The sequence below is a fragment of the Notothenia rossii genome, assembly GCF_949606895.1.
Source record: "Notothenia rossii genome assembly, chromosome: 2".
Classification (NCBI taxonomy): Eukaryota; Metazoa; Chordata; class Actinopteri; order Perciformes; family Nototheniidae; genus Notothenia; species Notothenia rossii.
Genome location: NC_136904.1, coordinates 20050513 through 20067146, shown reverse-complemented (window position 1 = coordinate 20067146; position 16634 = coordinate 20050513). Strand labels below are relative to the sequence as shown.

The window sequence follows — 16634 nt, the reverse complement described above, 5'->3', positions numbered from 1 at the left end:
CATGAAAATACAAAGTAAGTTTAAATAAAGTTTTGAAAAACAACACTTTGGATGACACAGTTTTGACAGTATTACAAATCTCAAACCCAGACGTCAGCTTGAAACTCACAATGCCGTTCTGCACGCTGAACCCCAGCTGATACTTCAGATCCGGTCTCTTGATGAGGACGGTGGTAACAGGAGGGCAGCTGACGATATTCATCTTCACCTGCACCTGGTTCTTCAAGCCCTTTTAGAGAGAAACACGTATACATTGGTTTCACAGAAATGAATTGGAACAATTGTAGATGATCATGATGGCCTCGGTGTGTACCTTGATGATTCCCTGACAGGTGGCGAGGGGCAGCCCCACCAGGCTGGTGTTGTTGATGGACATGATCTGGTCTCCGATGCTCAGCTTTCCAGAGCGCGCCGCTGGCCCCCCGTTCAACATGTTGGCCAGAATGACGGTGGGCAGGATGGAGCCCCAGCCGGACTCTACTATCACCACGCCCAGGATCTCCCCTTTGCTCTTCTCCAGCTGCAGCTGTGAGAGGAGAACGTCTGTTGCTCATTTTCATGGTCAGTCATAGACAAACTGACTACTCCTAGCTACAGTACCATGAAACCAAGCAGACATCTGTGGTCTAACAGCAGCCTGGATTTCAGAGGGTCGGGCTGGGAAATATCATGATATATATATGAGTCTATTAAAAATGATCAACCATGTCTTACTGTATATATCGAAATACCTATCCCTTTCATATCTCTGGCTGCCTTAAACTATATAAATCAATAAGCTGCAATAAATTATGATTATGCGTTTTAAAAATCGATATCAAATATCAAATCACATATCATTTTCATTATTTTCCCAGATCTTTTCAAATGTTAAAAAGTCTAGTTAGTCTAGTTACTACTGTAACGTTTTTTACTGAGGCCCTGCACAGATGTTTGTATAGAAAGAGTAGTAATAGTAGTAGTAGTAGTAATAGTAGAGTAAGTAGTATTTATAGATTCGTATTTAGTCTTTGAACTATACAGTATGTTGTAAAGCACTAAGACGTAAAAAGTACTACATTATTATTCTTATGTAATGCTACATGTATATCAGACATATATCCTCAGCATCTTAATGAATACTTCTGAATCAGCACCACAAATCTCCACTAAGTGAACACACAGAGGGGCAGTGACACTTGTACAGCACAACCAAGCTGTATTTGGGTTGCCTATACTGTATTATTTATGTTCCATATTACACAAAAAGACACAATCTGATCCTATTATTACACCAGAATCTGAGTTACTCTGCACATCTAAACACTGCCCTGATATAGAAAAGAGCTCAGACTCTTCAGAGCAGCAGATGCTACCAGCCTGCACAGGAAGCCATGGGAAACTAATTTGTCCTGCACACAGTCGGCGAGGAAGCGAGAGTGCTAGAGGAAAGCCGTTTCCCCATCTTTAAAAATGGGGCCCTCGCCGCCTCTGTGCTCGGACGGCAGAAAGTGTTTCACGGTTTTTAATTCTCCAAAAGCTTTCAGTAATGCTTTCAGGGCAAAGTGTTAGCTAAAGAGGAAATGAAAAAGTCCAAATGAAAAAAACACAGCTATCGTTGACATGCTGAGAGTAGATTTCACTGTACCATCTGCCTCTTAATCTGTCTAATTAGTGAACAGCTCCTGTACATTTGTGTGTTTCTGTAACGGCCCTGCAGCACGCATGTAAAATCACTGTTTTATCGTTCTTGTTTTTTCTCCTGCAAAACACAAACATTTGCAGAAATAGGGCCATGTGTGCGCACTGCAGGCTGTACAAATACCAACCTCTTTGCAGTTTTCAGAGTTGGAGAAGTGGATGAGGTCGTCGTTATACATCTCCTGGGTGTTGATGATGTCGCTGTACTCCTTCTGACTCAGGTCCTCTGGGTTGATGCCGTTTGCTCTCAGGAACTCCTGGTAAGCGACGCTGAACGCCTGGCCGATGGACTGAGCGATGAGCTGGGCCTTTACACACAAAAAGCAGAAATTATGTTGTTGTGTTAAGTCCACCGACGCTTATCTTGACTGAGTTGAATATAAATAACAATACAGTGCGAAAAAAAAGCATACGGTGGTATCGCACAATAGTGCCATTGAGGGTGCCAAGAATATGTTAAGGCTTAATAAAAATTGATTTTCCCTGTCAAAAGCTATCTGTCCTCATTGAGGACTTCTACAGGTGCACCATAGAGAGTATCCTGACTGGCTGCATCACGGCCTGGTACGGCAGCTGCACCTCCCTCAATCGTAAGGCTTTACAGAGGGTGGTGAAAACTGCACAGAACATCACCAGGACGGAGCTGCCATCCATGGAGGACCTTTACTCCCAGCGGCTCAGGAAGAAAGCCCTCAGTATTATAAAAGACCCCCATCACCCCAGCTACAAACTGTTCAGTCTGCTGCCGTCTGGCAGGCGTTACAGCAGCATCCAGACAAAAACCACTAGATTCAGAGACAGTTTCATCCCACAGGCCATAAGACTGTTGAACACCTGAAATGTTGTAACAACATCCTTAATATTCATCTGGCTGCAACTTAAAAAATATTTATCTATTTACCTAATAATATTCCAATAACTTGCTTATAGACTCTTATTGCACTATTTCACCATTTCACTTTTTTAAACTATTTTTCTTTTTGTATTTACTATTTACTTGCACTATATTTTTCTGTTTATCTGTTTTATTGTGTTGCACTGTTGGAGAAGCCTGTGACCTAAGATTTTCACACTGTAGCTATGTTCGTATGAGTAAATAAAGAACCTTGAACCTTGAACCTTGAGCAGGGAAGGAAAAAAGTTCCTGCTCTGGCTTCCATGAGAATATTCCTGAAGATAATCGGCAGAAAAATAAATCCATACAAAGTTTATTTTTGGCCTTTACAACACTGTTGTAAATATTTCAGCTTATAAATGGTCAGCTATAGTATTCTGCACAAATCCATCACTTTAGACTAGCCATTCCCAACCAGGGGCTCTCTGACACGCATGAGGTACATCTGGATTTGACCATCATTGGGTGAGAAAAGCGATTCATCCACATGGGCTGTGGTTGTATTGAAGGGGAAAATAAGCACAACAATAGTATTAAGATTACGTTTGAGTTTTTTCTTTGGTATAGCTGTGAAATAACCTATAAACTACAAAATACGTCGGAATAACCTGGGTGACCTGTAACAACAGAAATATATCGCTCAAAGGATAAATGATTGAATTGTGCTGCTTAAGCCACCCACTCTTAAGTAAGCAAACCTGGGAGAGAGAGATCCAAACATCAACACTCCCAGGATCAGCATGCATCCAGTTTAAAATCTCGGTGTCATCTCAGGTGGTAATGATGAAGGGTTTTAAGCATATCTGTTTGGGCTGTAAGTACAAAGATCTAGTACACAAAGATATGGAACTGCAGCTTTAAAGCCCCCTCCATCAAGACACACATACATTTAATACCAAGGAAGGAAAAACTTGTAAAAAAACTTGTAATTAGCAAATCGTATAAAGCAGACTGAGAATCCAAAGCTTGGTCTCGGCTGAGAGAGATAAGATAGATCTAGAGAATATTGAGGGTGCGGTATTTTGCAGACCCTATTCTCGCTGAATTCCTCTTTAATTGAATTCTGTAATTGAATATAAATCTCTTGCTGTTGTTGCAGACATTCATGAACCCAAACTCTCCAAATCAATACACTGAGAATTAGTTTTGCAGGGCAATAAAAAAAAGTCAAAAATAGCCAAACGCTGCATACGTCAAGCAGAGCAACAACGGAAACGGTTTCTAAGTTGATGGATGAGCGGCTGAACGGCTCCATTATAACTCCAGCAGGCCTTTAAAAGCTGGCAGCAAAAGTTAGCTGAAGAGAGGACAGACTGGAGAGCAGCCTTTAGAGCGACTGGCACACACTCTGGACTGCTGGCTCCACATTGTTCATGATGCCAAGTCTTGCTTAATCTGCTTCAACAAGACAAGCAGCAGCTCTGTGAGTTATAAATGGCCAGCCAATTTAATTCATTTCCTGTCAGAGAGATCCTCTGAACGCTTGTTAAAGGTCCCAAAGCTACACTTCTCAGAATTTCTAAATATAACGAAAACTATTTCCAATTATGTGGAGGAAAGATGAAAAACAGGAACAAATATCAGGATGTCTTTGAGCCAAATTGAGTGAAAAGCGCTCATATTTGGAAGCTAAAATTGAATCTGACAACCAAATAACAATAACAAAGCAAAAACAAGCATCAACAAGAGTCCTCTTACATAATAACAGGAAAACACAACAGTGTGACCTCTGTGTGACCTATCACCTGCTCACAAGGAATTTCAAGTTTTTCATTGTTTCTCATAAGCAGCCGGTTTGTGATATTAAAAAATCACAAAGTACTTACATCCTCAGACTCAAAGACATGGCAAATCATCTTATACTGCTTCTTCGCCTCTGGGGCTCCGGGTGTAGTTTCGATGCAGTCCTGAGAGGCTGTGCGTGGCATGCGGCGTCTCGCCATCAGGACCACGATGTTCCCAATATCGGCAATGTAGGATATAGTTCGGAGCGCGTTGTCCATCATCGTTTCCTGTAGAGACATCAACCAAAATGTATAAGAGGCAACATATTTTGCTCTACAGTTAAGTCAAATGTTCAACTTGTATAGCCATATGACAGCAACGACTGTATTTATATGCTATCATTTAGTAATATATGAAGATTCAGGTGTTTAATCAAATAATTTTGATTATGTGGACCTCACATCAGAACAAAAATATATACACAGAGTTATTTCATAATTCAGTGTCTCCAAACCAACTCAGATGACGGGGTTAAAAAGGCTGAAACGAGACCACAGAATTGTGGAGAATCGTCCACTCCACATTAAAGGCCTTTTTCTAAAGCTTTAACCATCCTTTAGTTATGCTGCTATAGGCTTATACTGCTGGGAGACCTATACGAAGCTCCTCTCTCCTCCTCTTCCTCTCTATCTGTCTGCCTTCATGGGGAATCACAATGTCTTTGTGCTGTGTTGTGTTGCCTTGGATCATGGATTGTTGCTTCGCCTGCTGCTGTGGTTTTGCTTGCTATACACACTGCTACCATTTATATTATTTGTCATATTTTGAAGGAGCTATTATTATTAATGCTATGCATCCACCACACCCCCCTTCCTCTCTCTCAACCTGACCATGGAACTACAAAAAGTAAACTACATTTTGGACCATGACTTACATTGGGTATTGATATAATATACGTGGGTGCCAGAGAGACCATGCTGGAGCCAATAAAAAGACACAATACTTACATCACGATAAGGCCTTTTAAATGACACATTTACGTCATTACATCTTTCCACAGTGAGCTTGCTGTTAGTGTGTCTCAAAAACTAACTTAGCTTTGAGCAATATTTTGTAACAATTACTGGTAATGATCCTGTTTCACTTAACAGTTGGCTTCCTTTGATCGGTAATATTTGATGATTAAAACACCAGTGTGCAGCAGACTTGTTTCCTGTCTTTGTCAAAGCTGCCGGATTCTTTAGGGCAGAGAGTGAGATGAAAGTAATGTTGATAGAAAAATACACGCCTTATTTTGAATGAATTAAAAACTGTATGATGTGATTATAGCAAAATAACGACCCGAAGAATTTGATCTTGAGTACATTTCATCGGATAATAATGAACAGGTGTACAAAAAACTTGATTTGGATGTCAGTGTTTGTGTTGAAGAAAAGAAAATGATATGTTTGTTTACTCAGCCAAATAATTACCGTATGTTAAGATGTAGCTGATATGAAGCATTGTTTCTGAACGCAAATATGGAATAGCAGTTTAGATTTACAATTGTAGGAGATTCTGAAGGTTTGCTGAGAAAAACTTGTTTTTGTTCATGTTTTAACATATGCTAAATCAATATAATTTCAGTTTAGTTAACTTCCCTTATTAACTGTGTCTGATGGGTTTAATACAGTATCCTAATTAATCCTGTTGTTCCAGCCCACCTTTGCAGTGGTTCATATTATGAATCAATGTCAGAAACGATGGCAAGCTGCACTGAGTCTTTTAAATGCAAAAGGAAGGCTTTTATACTCAGAATCTCTTTCTCTCTCTCTCTCTCTCTCTCTCTCTCTTTCTCTCTCTTTCTCTCTCTCTCTCTCTAAAGAGTGCCAGGATCAGTGGCAACCAGATGGAAAAGGGAGGAAGATATAAACTGCATTGCAGCACGTCAATTTCTGCCAGGCGGCCTCCCACACACACACACACACACACACACACACACACACACACACACACACACACACACACACACACACACACACACACACACACACACACACACACACACACACACACACACACACACACACACACACACACACACACACACACACACACACACACACACACACACACACACACACACACACACACACACACACACACACACACACACACACACACACACACACACACACACACACACACACACACTTTGAAACTCAGCTCAGACTGAAATAGTGCACATGAATCATCTATCATATACACATTTCACTTGTAGTGTGAGCAGAAATCTCTTTCTGAAATCCCAAAACTGTAAAAAAGTTCCTTTCAGTGCGTGATTTTTGGTTATACAACTCTTAATAAACACATTTGGACTGATAGATATGTTTACAGGGTAAACAACTAAAACTAGGCAATAACATTAAGAAAATAAATAAACATACAAATAATGTAAAAAATCTAATTTTTCAAAATAATAGTTTAATTTCTAACATTCTTTGTTGAATAAACATAAAACAAAGATAGAGCTGAAAGGGTTAGACTAGTCAGAGGAAATAATAAACCTGATAATGAAACCCTCTTCTCCAAATCAATAAAATACAACCAATCCATCATCAATCACCTTTTGTAACCATCATTTTGCCCGACAGTGTGAAAAAGTTAACAAAAGTTGAGTTTATTGTTATCAAAAGTAAGATGTTATGTTACAACACTAACGGCCCGTCCACACACAGGCATGAAAAAAATCTTGAAAAATCTTGATGCTGGGCGTGTCTGAAGCTTGGCGATCTTTTGCGAACAACGAGACCAACAACCAATCACATGAATCTCCCGCCCCCGACATATAAAGCAATAGCAATGTTAAAACTAAGTAAACTGGATATAAACTCCCCAAACAGGCGAAAACATACCAGTTTCACCCACTGTCTCTGCCACCTCCCTCCATGCCTGGTTCCTCCGGTTTGTATCCCGGTAAATAGTTCTGGTCGTAAAGAACCGGGTGATTTGCTACCGTAATTTCTCGTTTGGAATATGAGGAAAGTAACTGGCTCTCTGGCTCTCCCAGCTTGCACGCGGTTTGATTGGCTAGCGCTTGCACTGGCGGGATTTGCATAAATGGGATTTGATTGGCTGATGCCAGCTTCGCAAGCATTGGGAGCATCAAAAGTTGAACATTGCTCAACTTTTGATGCTCACGATGCTTGCAAAGCCATGCTCCGCTCCGATCAGTAGATCTTGAAGGCAAATGAATGATTAATCGCCAAACATTAAATAATTTAGGGCGATCCCAAAACATGTGAATTTAAGTGGCTAGGTTCTGCTTGCACCAGTCACACATGGGGGTTTTATTGAATGTGAAGTGGGATAGTTAAACTTCGGTCCAGAGCAGCAGAACAGTATGCCACATACATATCGAAGATGAATATATTCTCAAATCAATCCATGCTCTAAACATAAAACATCTTAAAGCCTCTGCCTAGCCTTTAGGGCAGTTAAGTTTATACATTCTCTCTTTATTAAATAATATATACGTCACCTAGCTTTCACTTTCAGGAGGTTATAATGTCATTGATTCAGTCTTGAGTGTGTCCTGGGGTCTTTGAAAGGGATTGAGAACATTTGAAGAGATGAAGCTGCACATTTTGAGAAGCATTTCTACTTCTATCAAAGCTCCCCCTCCTGTAAAGACTTCCAGTGCCACTTCACACCGCTGCTTGTTGTTAAGCTAAAAGGCAAGAAAACTTTTGACAAAGCCTCAGCAAGAGTGGAGAGAAGCTTTGAAGATTAATGGGATTTTTCATCCAGAAAAACATCCGGAAAGTCAAACTATAGTATGAATGTTTGCATTCTGTCTGTCTGTAGAACAATTAAAGAAGAGGCCATATTGTAACTTAGACAGCCCTTAAACAAATGGTTGTTGAGTACTAGTATGGTCATGACTTGAATATTTATACTATGAGGAAACAATGAAAACAGGGACGGTAGATTGTGCTGCAGTCATACAGCTGACAGAGTACGTGATCTCCATGCACAGATGTTTGTGGGGCTTGTTCTCGGCTTTGCTGTGTCTATTTATATCCTCAAACAATGAGAATTGTGACATTGTGGGATTAAACAAACAAATAAATAGCAATAATTGAATTGGGTTTCAAAAGAAGCCATTTGTGTCTCTGTTAAGCTGCATTTATGACGGAACTCCCTCCCAATGCGTTGTATAACTACACATGAGAGGATAGTGGCTGAGTGACTGTCATGGTAAACAGCTTATACTCCCACAGGTGAGAATAGAAATTGAACAAAAACGTGGTGTGTTTGTTTGCTGGAACTCACCTGTGAGTCTGCGTTGAGGACTTTGATCCTCTGGGTGGAGATGAACAGATCGACCTCGGTGAGGGTTTGAGCATCTCCGTCTGAACCCTGCAGCGAGAATAAGAACAAAAAACAAAAGAGTTGGTCAAATTGTGTTCTTGGAATCTGATTGTTCAAGATCTTTGAGGAAAACTTGCCGGTGTTATGGTTATTTACAACTGCCTGAATGTTCTGTGTTTGATGTTAAGATATTAAAAATGCATGGAGGTTTAATTCAGTGTTCAGCTAGGGGAATGCTTGTTAGATGGATTGGTTGTTGTCTAAAGGTGAGGTTGAAAAGGCAGAAACAGAAAGCGGTTGGCAGTGGTGTTTGTTTACATCAACTGTCCTGGCACGAGGACAGCGAGTTGGCACGGAAACAACAAACAGCTTAACATTAAACCCTAACCAGCTGGCTGCTTTACCAACTACAGCACATAACAAGCCTGCACACACTTCCCTCTAATCACTGTGCAGTGCAGACTAATAACATTACATCTGATTGTGCTTAATTAAAATTGCCTGGTGGAAAAATATTGATTCAAAACATATAGATGTAATTAATATTTCACGGGAGGAGAGTTTGGATTGTAACACTTATTAGTACGTTCATTCTTATCCTACCTACCGAGTGTCTGAAGCAGCATGGAAACCAATTAAAGATTAAAAGGTCAACTTCTTCCAATCTATCATTTTGTGCATTTATAATTGCAGCTATACTCCCAATTCTTAATCCAACTTGTTTTGTATATTTAATGCATAACGGTTTACAGAACGGTTTTCTACAAATGACAATCATGCTCTTCTATGAACGACATCAGCCTTTTCGATTCCCTGATGTGTATCTCTCAAATGTCTGATAACAGCATCACTATTCTGTCAAGCCATACAAAAATGAAAGAATAAAAGGGAATATAAAACCAAACAACAAAACGGGACCAGATATGTACAGCATCCAACTCCCAGCCCCTTCCCCTTAAGGACTGTTGGATTGTACCGTTTTTCTTCTCCCTAGGTTTTTCATAACATCCTTGTCTCCACTCTACAGAATAGTGGAGTGGAAAGTGAATTATAGCAAGAATCATGTTCTGCTCACTGGTGAAGGCTGAGTTAATCACACAAACAATTAGGCGTGCACTGGATTGTAATCTCCCCAATAAATAATTTAACATATTTGATAGTAACGGGACTGTAAGTAGAGAATATGAAACATAACTGCATTTAGAGTTGCTGCTGGTGACATGAGCTGTGCATAGAGTGGCGAAGTCCCTCCCCTTCCGGGGGACCTCCATGGGACCTTATTTCGGAAAAATCATGTATTGAAGTCAATGGAGAGAGAAAGATTATCTTTTGATTCCGTTTGAATTGTGCAACGAATTACACATATGATGTTTGTCAATTTAAAAGATAATTTTGCAAGTCAAAAAAATTAAAATGTTTCTTAAAACTGTGAAGTTACAATTTGTTTGTGTGAAGCGCTCAATGAACTACATCTCTGGTCTCGCACACGTCACCAAGATGGCCGTCACGTTGGCACATGTCACCTCTTTCTTTCAGAATGAGGCGAAAAGTATTAAAAGAGCTGAAAATCACTACAAGTCTGGGCATGTTGAGAGCTAGTTAGTCGGTTCCGTAAGAGCCAGCATGCGGGACCGGCTTTACAAGGTTGCAGTGAGAAACACGAGTGTAATGTGTAACGTTAATGACATCACTTACGCGACTCTGGGATTTGTAGTCTTTCTAGTTGCGTATTTTTCATAGTCTTATATTTCAAGAGTTTTATGACAAACTGTGACTTTTTTGACTTGGAAAAGATTTTTTAAGATTGACAAACATCATATGTGTAATTCATGGCACAATTCAAACGGGATCGAAAGATAAGTTTTCTCTCCCCATTGACTTCAATACATAATTTTTCAGAAATAAGGTCCCATGGGGCAGAAGTAGATGGGCGTGACTTCGCCACTCTATTAGGTTCAGAAATGTTTCTCACTGTCCTCTTAACTGATATTACGTTGTATGCCCTTGAATCTAACGCAAAGGGTTATTGTATAACCATTTAGTATGTTGTGCTTGTTTTAGTCAGCAACACATAAACTAGAGTATTTCAATTTGCTGTTTTATCTTTGTATTTGTTAGTAAACTGGTTGTTAGACATTTTCTACTCTATCAAGCCCTCCACTATAAACCACCAAATCACCCAAGGCTTCGGATATTTCAGTTTAAGAGTATAGAATAACCTTAGTTTAACTTTTAAATGTCATTAATAACACTTGTATTAATTTAATCACTTGAGAATTGTAGACTCTTAAACATACATTTATGATTTCATGAAAAAATTGCGCAGGTTATTACATTGTTATGGCACTGTATTAGGAGAAACCCCATGATACAATCCTAAAGCTTCTCTCTTAGTCTTCTGCTGACATGTTTTCTGTTACCGTGGTCACAGGGGTGGCATATAGATCGGTGTTAATGGGCTGTTATCTAATTTGTCTCAGCAGTTCTCAGTGTTTTGCCTTACAGCCAACCCTGAGGCTTATAAAAGAATCTCACAGACAAAGTGTGTGACAACAAAACATGTTTGTCTTATCCAAAAACTGATAAATACTGGTTCAACTAAAATGTGACAAAGACACAGATGGGGACGATTCACAGAAACTAACAGGCACAAATGAAATGAAAAAAAGGTGAAGGTGGAGGGGAAAGTGGCCTAAGATTCTTCCTTTTACTCTGTTTTTACACACCGCCTTTTTCTTGACTTTTGCAGCCTTCTGTACCCTCTGGCAGGCAGGCAGGCAGACGGTGGGACAGGACAAGGTCAGCGCATACAGGAGCACAAAAACAGGAGGAAGAGGAGGAGGAAATAAAGAAGGTAAATAAAAGAAAGGTAAGACAGTTAAGCCTCAAACCAAACAGCAGGTGTGCTATCGCTGCTCTCAGAAACAGACAGAGGGAGTGTGTGTGTGTGTGTGTGTGTGTGTGTGTGTGTGTGTGTGTGTGTGTGTGTGTGTGTGTGTGTGTGTGTGTGTGTGTGTGTGTGTGTGTGTGTGTGTGTGTGTGTGTGTGTGTGTGTGTGTGTGTGTGTGTGTGTGTGTGTGTGTGTGTGTGTGTGTGACTGTGTGTGTTTCTGGAAATAGCGTTCACACAGCCGTGTTGGTTATCTGATACAAATGAAAACAGCAATTATGGAGGATAATAATTGCTGTTTCTCTCCAAAACACATCAAATCAAAAGCATGCAGATATTCATTGACACTGTTCCTGCAATGTAGGCATATAAACATCTATTTGAAGAGTCTAATAGTTATTTTTTACATGTTTTTCTTATTAGTGTTAACATTGCAAGTGTCAGTTTTGTGGTCAGAACATTTCCCCAAAGAAAGACATTGCCAAAAGCACTACAGCTTACGAAGACAATTATGTTGATAGCTCAGGTTGTGTGTATAAACACTGTTCTTACCACATCTTATGCTCATGTCACAGTCTAAACACTATTACTGGGAAAGACATGCTGGAAAACAATCAACACTCAGAGGCAGGGGACCGGATAAAGCCCAGAGCGAGGATTTAAACTGCGCGCTTGGGGTTTGTTCTCTTCGCTGCATTGAAAAGAAAATCACAAACTGACAAGGTCGAGTCACTATGTTTGGAATAACAGCTCGGAGGAAGTTTGACACGGCTAATGTGTCTGATTAGTTCATCAGCAATTCTGGACTCCACAAGAGCTCAAATGTAATCTGGTAATCGTTTAGGGTACTCTTAGCATTTAGTAATCTTCAAGAAGAATCAACTCTCTTTCTGCCCCTCTCTCCTTCCGAAATCAACCAGAGGAAATGATCTTGAACCTGGTTACATTTCAGATTGTGAGACTTTAAGTTTGCCTGAGCCACCTTGCAGAGCTTTAACCACTAAGACAGTATTAGTGAAAAGGAATAATAAATAAGAGCAGTCTTTTTTTTTTTCTCGCTTAACAAAGTTTCCTTCTCCGTGATCTTCTCTCACGCAAGTCAGACATCTGAGGCTTTCAGCAGCATCTACTGCTCTGCTGAGGAGGAGCTGAGCAGGGGGGGATAGACGGCAGGAAAGAGTGAGTGGGGGGTGAAGCAGCATAAATATTACATTATTACGGAGAGAACATCGTGCCAAAAAGATCTGCATAAATAACCTTTACAGTCTTCCTTGCTGCTCTTCACCTGGCAAACTTTGTTTTGCTCCCTACGGCACTACATGGTCTAACTGTGTGCTTGTTTGGGTTAATCCAGAGCAAATATACAAATATAAAACATACAAATATGGCTGCATGTTATTGCATGTGTAGGTTTGCAGTTGGCTGTGTCCATGTCAATGTCAGAACATGAAACGTTGTTTGCTGTGCAGCTTTTTATTCGTCAACGAGAAACAAATGGAGGAGATAATGGATGACTTCTTGTTCAATGGACCTGTTCCAAGCAGGGGAAAGCACTAAAAGGTGATAGCACACAGTTGCCATGGTTTCATCCTGACAAGACGTTTTGCAGGGAAGGAATTTAGGCATGACAGAGAGTGAGTGAGAGAAGAACCAAACATAGATTGGATGGATGTGAAATGATGCCACTAGACATCCTTATTGTGGTGAAAAGGGCTTTTAGATTGAAACTAGCCAACGGGCTAAAAGACTTTCAGATTCTACGCCATCACTTTCCTGTCACTCTTCTTTTTTCCAAGAAGGCGCTATGTTTGGGTTGAGACCCTTCAGAGTCTTATTAGGGATTTGGGAATTAATCTTTAAATGGAAAACAAGATTCCAGTGGTTTAAGCCTGCACTAGCAGATCACAGAAACATCATCACAGACTTAAGCCGGTAGTCTTTCATGGCACATTAAAGCTTTTTAATGTTTACAATGTCCGTAAAGATTATTGCTACATTTAAAAATCCAACACATTTTTTAAATGGACAGAAAAGTGCCTCAAAGAGTGTGGACCAAAAGTTGTCAGGCTACTGTATGTTCTTTTCTGAAGACGTTTAACGTTTGAAAAACATCTGTATATTCCTCGAATAAAGGAATTGAAAAAACAAGTATTGTTTTGGTGTCTTCAACAAATACTGGTATTGCATTGGCTTAGATGTATCGTATTATTAGAGATTAGAGGCAATTATTTGCATATATATTATAATATAAATACCTGCAGGCATCAGTATCCATGTGTAGTCTCCTTCAGTCACCATGAGATATTCATTAAGACTCATCGGTGCGCCTGCACAAGGACCACTAACCTTTACTTCTTAGTAAAGGTGGAACAAATTACATTAAATTGAAGCACGTGAAATTAAAAGGGTAAGGCTGAGTGGGGAAATTATTGAAGGAATTGTCTTAATCATCCGAGTCTGTCTTTTAATTAAGGCCCCAAAGTAGGTGTTTATTAACCTAGAGTTACCAATCATAAGGTACCCACTAACTGTGTCTAAAATAAAGACAATTAGAACAATTTTAGTGCACAAACCAATCTCTTAGTGGCACCCATTAGAATTAATTATAACAGGCAGTTATTTACTTTTTCATGCCATCTTGGTGTTTGCTACTATCCTTCACCAGGAGCTGGATCAGGAAACCACATCTTATATTTCAAACAAACAGTAGAGCAAGTTTCCGTCTCTCTACTTTAAATTCCTGACTTATCCTCACTGGACTAACACACAGCATGTAACATTCTAAAAGAAGACTGCTACCCGGGAGGTTATTTAATATTTAGAAAAACAGCCAAGCTTGTGTTCACATGAGAGGAAGATGAAAGAAACTGATGTCTGTGTAGCAAGTCTGCAACAAAAAAACTTCAGGGCCGCATTATGTCATCACGAAGCAATGTTGTTTGATCACACTAACTTCGAAATGTTACATACGAAATGCTGGATGTTTATGATTTTGAGTAGCAGCTACTTTAAACTCAGACACAAGCACTCTGGGTAACAGTGATGAACAAAGCAATCAAGCTAATGAAAAATAATAGCTGAGGTCCTCTGTGCTGCACAGCTACCTACATTTCTCTCAAAGTGCAATGGTCATCACCATCATCATCACCACAACATTAGTGAACAGCATGGAGCAAATGTTAACATGCGAATATCAGGTTCACATGCCAGGAGTCCCATTATCCAACCAGATGTGTCAAACTACGAGTCCTGTGACCCAATCCAGCTGCTCCCAAAGACCCATCATGCCTTATATATGTGACTATATTTCTTTGCTCTAGACGCAAACAACCACTAGGGTCAGTTTACATTTTAGTGGCAGCAATCTGGTTAAGATGTAAAACTAAATAAATCATGAATTGACTACAATTGATGTATGAAATAACAGGGTATGCTCAATTTCCTAGACCTATTTTCCCTTAAAGATATGTACAGAAATGAATTCATACACTGTATGGTTAATGCGATCAAACATATTTATGTTAAGCTGCTCCCTGCAGGGCTTCTGTACATTTTGACACTTCAAGTGCTTTCAACGCAGCCTGACCAACAACACGACTGTAACATTATACTGGCACCTCTGGGGAGAACAGAAAGAACCGCCTTCATCAAAAACTAGGATGCCATTTTCTCACCCCAGGATCAAACAGCACACAGCTCTCCTGCTGTTTGTTGATATTTTAGTTTGGTGTAATTAATGAATGAAGAGGATATTGAAAAAACACAAAAAGCACGAAATGTAGCAAACTAAGATGTGTTTTTCTTGCTCTAATTCTTGTACTTCCTCGTTCTGTTTGCTCTCTTCGCTGATGAAAAAGGAACAAACTCTTTGTTATTTTACAAATTAAGCTGCAAATAAATTGGAGCAGTATCTGTGTTTGTCCAATAAATAAAACGTAACCTACAATACTTCCTTAACTCGTGGACAGGACAGTACTACTAAGATGTCTTGGTCATTGCAATGTTTGCAACTCCTCCTGAGAAAATGTCATGACTGAAAAAAATTGCCTATTAATTACGTTTTGTTTTTTACCCTAAGAGGTTTATCAAAAGCTTTTTGATATAGTATATATCTATATCTATACTTCTTCTAAATATCTGTGTGTGTCTTTCTGTGTGTGTGTGTGTGTGTGTGTGTGTGTGTGTGTGTGTGTGTGTGTGTGTGTGTGTGTGTGTGTGTGTGTGTGTGTGTGTGTGTGTGTGTGTGTGTGTGTGTGTGTGTGTGTGTGTGTGTGTGTGTGTGTGTGTGGGTTTGTTTGTATGTGTGTGTCTAAATACCTTGACCCTGCTGACAGCTTCCTGGGCCTGCATCATGCGAATGTTCTTGGAGGGGTTCCTCTCAGACAGCAGCTGGGTGGAGCCCAAGTAGTTAGCAGCAAATATAATTCCATCAATCAGGTCCTCTGGTTCACAGGGTCCTGGGACTGGGCCATGGAGAAGCAGAGAGGGCTGTGATTAGCACGGAGACACGGGACGGAAAGAGTCAGCGTGCAGCAGAGAGCGTATTGTAATCACTGCAGTCAATGTGCTGTGTGGAGAAATAGAGCCAAACGCTGTTGCTCTGGACATGGAGATATAGTGATAGCAGGCTGGATGGGAATCAGCAGTGAGAGGGCCACTGGCTGGGGGCTGATGGAGGTGCTGTGCTGGTGGGAGGCTGGGCTGAGATTAATCTGCGTCTGTGATATGTAGATGTGGACTTGCAGACACCCACCCAGGGACACAATGTGCTGTCATGATCTGAAGCAGCAGACAGGCAGCTAAGCCCCTCATACATTATTAGGCCTAGCATCTGCCCAGAGGCAGAGAAAGAGCACTGAAAGAGTTATAGCAGGCCTATGAAATGATAGACTGATGGCTAAGTAATACTTGGACTGGCTCCATGCAATTACAATATTTTGATTTCATCAACAAACAGGTGTGCAGACAGATTAACTTACCATCGACAAAGCTGGGGAACGCTGTAACCTTCTTTGTTGGCTGCAAGACAAAAACAGGATATTACAGACACATGTTTGTGAACAGGGTTGCAGTTCAAGTAAGCATTTCGCTA

General features: G+C 40.2%; 1 protein-coding gene across 1 annotated transcript in view; it reads right to left on the bottom strand.

Moving 5' to 3' along the window:
* Positions 1-16634, bottom strand: part of apba2b (amyloid beta (A4) precursor protein-binding, family A, member 2b) — a 66569-nt gene that overhangs the window by 6738 nt on the left and 43197 nt on the right. Inside the window, exons 5-12 of the mRNA XM_079664558.1 lie at positions 16522-16561; positions 15860-16005; positions 11380-11415; positions 8615-8701; positions 4402-4587; positions 1809-1988; positions 314-526; positions 110-229 (exon numbers count right to left, since the gene is read on the bottom strand). Of these exons, the coding sequence (XP_079520684.1) occupies positions 110-229; positions 314-526; positions 1809-1988; positions 4402-4587; positions 8615-8701; positions 11380-11415; positions 15860-16005; positions 16522-16561 (1008 nt within the window). The remainder of the gene's footprint in view (positions 1-109; positions 230-313; positions 527-1808; positions 1989-4401; positions 4588-8614; positions 8702-11379; positions 11416-15859; positions 16006-16521; positions 16562-16634) is intronic.